The 5000-nt window shown below is 35.3% G+C and overlaps 1 protein-coding gene across 1 annotated transcript in view; it reads left to right on the forward strand.

Moving 5' to 3' along the window:
• The window catches only part of tcof1 (treacle ribosome biogenesis factor 1), an 11552-nt gene that overhangs the window by 1329 nt on the left and 5223 nt on the right, over positions 1–5000 (forward strand). Inside the window, exons 2-3 of the mRNA XM_027173534.2 lie at positions 2364–2419; positions 2534–2586. Of these exons, the coding sequence (XP_027029335.1) occupies positions 2364–2419; positions 2534–2586 (109 nt within the window). The remainder of the gene's footprint in view (positions 1–2363; positions 2420–2533; positions 2587–5000) is intronic.

A 5000-nucleotide genomic window follows, 5' to 3' on the forward strand; every position in this document is an offset into this window, starting at 1 on the left:
TTTGTTTTTGAGAAATTAATTAATAAATAAAAAATAATTGACCTTCTAATGTGTCATGTCCTGCACAGTGTATCATTCGTTAATAGTACAATTTATAGTTCAGGGAAAGACGCAATACTTACTGAGAATATTCAAAACAACAAATTCCATATCATTCTTTGCTAGTTGCCAATATTTTTTAAATTATTTTTGTTATTATTAGGTATTTTTTTCCACTTAATTAAACCAAAAATCCTAGATGATTTTACACTAATGCTCACTATTGCCCACTACTGTCCAGCTGCCTGAAACACTTTCATGCTTCCAGCACCCACTAGAGAAAAATAGCTAATATAAACGTAGGAAAATAGTTTCATGTTTAACCAATCCTGTTGTCTGTCCATCTGAGATCATTGTTATTGTGATATCTCAAGTCTGGGTGGTTGATTTGTCTATAGGATTTGTATGGAATGATTATTGTAACCTGCTGATGAACTGATTAGATTTTGGAATTGATCCAAAGTTGATCAACGTTACGTCAAGGTCAAATGTCTGAAATAGTTGGCTTCGATACTTTCCTTCACATTTGAAGGGGATTTCTGGCATATAAATTAGTAAAAGAACTAAAGTTGTTGGCAGAAGCATCCCTGTTAAAGCTGTTGGTGTCTTAAATTGTTTTGATTATTCTTCTGTATAAAATCTAACGTAAATCCTACAATAACCAATTCCTCTGTAACATCATTGTAATTAGGAACAGGAATGAATATGTAAGATATAGATAGGATCAGCAAAAATTCAGGAACCAATAAGAGTACATATAGTTAATGATAGACTTAAGGTTGTCCTTTACACTTTAAGCATTTTCTCATCCACCGTTTCATAATTATGGACATTTTAATACCTATTTGGTGTGTTTCGTGCTAACGATATACTGCCTGTTTCTTTGTGCAACCTGTACTAGAATGCTGGTCATCTAGGTACTGACAGTTCTGGTTCTGAATACAGTAAAAATATTTGAAGGAAAACATGTCTTGGAGTTACATTTTGTGTGTTTTCACTCTTTCCACCCTGTTAATGTGGGTTATGAAGGAACTTGGCGTACAAAAAAAATCTGCTGCCATGAGGGTGGACATTTCAGCAAGACAATGATCCCAAACACACAGCCAAGGAAACTCTAAATTGGTTTCAGAGAAAGAAAAAAAAACTGCTAGAATGGCCCAGCCAATCACCTGACTTGAATCCAATTGAAAATCTATGGAAAGAACTAAAGATCAGAGTTCATAGAGGAGGCCCATGGAACCTTCAAGATTTGAAGACCGTTTGTGTGGAAGAATGGGCCAAAATCACACCTCAGCAATGCATGTAACTCATTTCTCCATACAGGAGGCGTCTTGAAGCTGTCATTACCAACAAAGGCTTTTGTACAAAGTATTAAATATGTTTCACTAAGCATGTTCAATACTTTTTTCCTTTGTCATTTAACATTATTAAACGTAACTTAATTTACGGACATCTATTGTTTGATTTCTTTGCATGTTTGGATTGAATGGGTTGTTACCAACATCTGGTGAAAATTTCACTTGTATATATTTTCACAATAGCACTTTTAGAAATACATTTACTGAGACAAATGGTGACGTGTTCAATACTTATTTTACCCGCTGTACATGTATATAAGAAAGCAGTCGTATATAATTTGACACATATCACAGAAGGGTTTTGTGACATGCGATGATTGTGCCAAATGGGCAGAGCTTCAGTGTTAAGCAATCAGTGTTGCTTAGTTAAGGATATTGCAGTGAATGAATGATCTATGAATGGTTTACTACAGTTCAAGCTAATTTCTGTGTACTATATACTAATAACTTAAGTGTATATACTAATAACACTGCTTCTGTTCATGTTTCTGTCCTGTTGCAATTCAAGGCATATTTCAGAAAAAAAACTGTGACTTAGAATAATGCTTTCAGTGTTGTTTTATTTTTAATTTAATTTTTTAATTTGTATAAATCATCTCACCCCTGAGATTAGTTTTGCCCTTGAAGAATGACACGTCTGAGCTTTTCTTTTCCAGAAAAGAAAAATTAGAGGGCAAATTTTGTTCCAACACAGTTTGTGGCATCAATCTCTCTCTCTCTCTCTCTCTCTCTCTCTCTCTCTCTCTCTCTCTCTCTCTCTCTCTCTTTCTCTGAGTTGGGTTATTGGAAAATAGTTTTTCTACACAAAAAATTGAATAAGATCAAAAAATAAACTATGCGTTAGTGTATCAAAGTTGGACGTTGTATTCAATATCATTTATATCATCTCTCATCATTTCGGTTTAATCTATTATCCAGAATCATTTCAAGTGACTGACTAAATCTGATTCTCTGCTATTTTTGTAGGTACAAACTACAAATGTGAAGGTGTCACTCAATGACATATTCAAGAAATGGGTGAGGTAAGAGATGTTAAGTGCTTATATTTACTCGGTGCATACGGACTAGGTTGTAACTGAATGCTGTACAGTGTTATACAATTAGCTAAATTAATCAAATTAATATTTTCTTTGCAGTGAGGAACTGGGAAAGAAGAATGATGAAGGAAATGATACTCAGACAAGTTCAGGTAAGCTGTATAAAACATTTAGATTTAAGATGCATTTATTTAATAGACACTTTGCACGAAAAGCTACTTGCAAAATGGAACTCAGCAAAAACCAAGTATCCAGCAGTGCATCAGAATGAGATGTGGGCAATGATAGGGGTAACTCTGTGGTTAGGGTGTTGAACTACTATCCGGATCACTAATCTGCTGGGCCCTTGAGCATGTGCTCAGTTGTATAAATGAGATAAATGTAAGCCACTCTGGATAAGGGCATCTGCCAAATGTGGTAAATGTGAGATGTGGTTCAATTATAAAGTTCTTATACTTACACAAGGCTTCATATATTATGAAGAGGTTATTTGGCAGAGGTGTTACGATCAAACATACATTCGTCAGACTGTAACAAAATTGGCTATTCATTGTTTAGAGGTATTCAGTAAAACTTTTAAAGCAAATCTCCTCCAACTGCAATGTCATCGAGTTAATAACCCTGAGAGCAGGAACCACTGAGGGAACCTGTCTTTTTGGTGTGACTTTTGATTGACCTTTAGCTGCAGAGTAACACCACAACATGGCTTATTCATCTGAACTAAATCTTTCAAGAAGGGATTTCTTTCTCATATCTACATCAGGTATCTCCTTCCTTTCATCTTTCTCCTACAAAATGGAACAGAGAGAGGATTTATTTGTTCTCAGAATGCAGAAATGCCTTTTGAGTACAAATAAGACAACTAACCAATTTGGTAAGAACTAAGGCATGTGGTTTTGAGCCAGATTTAGATTCACATAAATCTGTACACATCAAACTCTCTTCAGGATAAGACACCAGACACCGAATTCTGTTAATGCTGTGTAGAAAATAGCTATAGAAATATTGCTTCTAAGTCTATGTATATAAGAATAAATAAAGGAAAAAATAATTCAGTTTACGGAAATGGGACCTTAGTTTCCTTATATATATAGATATTCTTTCCTTTTGAGGTTACACCCAGTCTCATCGAGAGTAATTTATTAGTGGTAAGAAATGTTGTCTTGATTGTGCAGATGATGAAAATTGATAGTCAGTACTTCTGGTTTCCACTGGCTTCACTCGTGTTTAAAAAAAAAAAAAAACGATGAAAGTATCTCTGAGTTATTTGATGTTTTTTATCTTTGATTTGCGTGGTATTGATTTCCGAGTGCGAATGGAAGACGATTCAAAGAAATATGAAAATCTCTCAGGAACTTAACTCAAGACGTATTTAATTCAAAATCTTAAGAAAATGTGTTGAACTTTTTCTAGGTTGTTTAAAAACTGTTTAGTAGCTTTAAAGAACTTCTAAGGCTTTTTTTTTGGCACAGAATATTCATGACAATTTTAAGGAAATTTTTGAGTCTTGTTTTTTTTTTTTTTGTTTTGTTTTTTTAACCACTGCACAAGCAAAAACAAGAGCTGGCAGACAGGTGTTTGTGATTATTTGAAGCAACAGATCACGTTGGCGAGTAGCGTTAAAGATGCTTCTTAAATGGAAAACTGAAATTATTTGTGGTGTCTTATTCTTCTTGCAATGACTTGGTTTCTTTTTTAGAGTGCACCATCACCGCCTTGTGTGTTTGACATTTCTTTGTTTTTGTTCCCCTCAAGTAGGAAAGTACCACTGTGTACGATTTATTGCCATTGTTTATGCGATATTGTGCGGATCTGAAATCTACCAAAAAAACAAAACAAAACCCTTTATCATAATAAAATCCTGTTCTTCCAGTGACCTTACTTTATTATGTTGGCTTTGTAGAAGCCAACATTCTGTTTTCCTATTTAAGCTTAGACAAAAATGTATCAAATTTAATGCGGCCTAGGGCTTTCGAGCCACATGCACCAAATTCGGATATGTTTTAGACCCTGGTCTGAAGTTTGTTGCTATTACTTTTCTAATGATCCGAGTACCGGTACTTCCGGTACCGGGTCTCAAAAGGCCCTTTTTTCCCCCATAGACTCCCATTATAAACTTTGGAGGTTTATAACTCACCAAGCTTTCGAACTCTCTACACCAAACTCGGCCAGCTCCTTTAGGGTGATACTCTGAACAAAGCCTTCTGGTTGTCCCGCAGCCCCGCCCCAAAATATGCAAAATCAAAAAACTTTTTACAACATGGACATGTGACATATCAAAACACTCAGAGCAATGAGGGGAACTTCCTCACGTGTATTCTGATGGTCACATGCTCGTCTCCACTTGTGTCCAAATGTTTTGACACCCTATCTTTCTGTACAATTGCATCCAAAAGTAACACTGACCCTTATGTCCACTCGCCTCCAAAAAGCACCGGCCTTTGCGAATACTTGCCTCGTCAAAGCCAACATCAAAGTTTGTCACGACGAACTTTACAAATCTAGTTATTATTGGTAGTACTAATAATAAAACAAGAATCTTTTCTATTTACCTCTGTTTTTCTCT

The sequence above is a fragment of the Tachysurus fulvidraco genome, chromosome 10 (genome assembly GCF_022655615.1).
Source record: "Tachysurus fulvidraco isolate hzauxx_2018 chromosome 10, HZAU_PFXX_2.0, whole genome shotgun sequence".
In the NCBI taxonomy this organism is placed as follows: domain Eukaryota; kingdom Metazoa; phylum Chordata; class Actinopteri; order Siluriformes; family Bagridae; genus Tachysurus; species Tachysurus fulvidraco.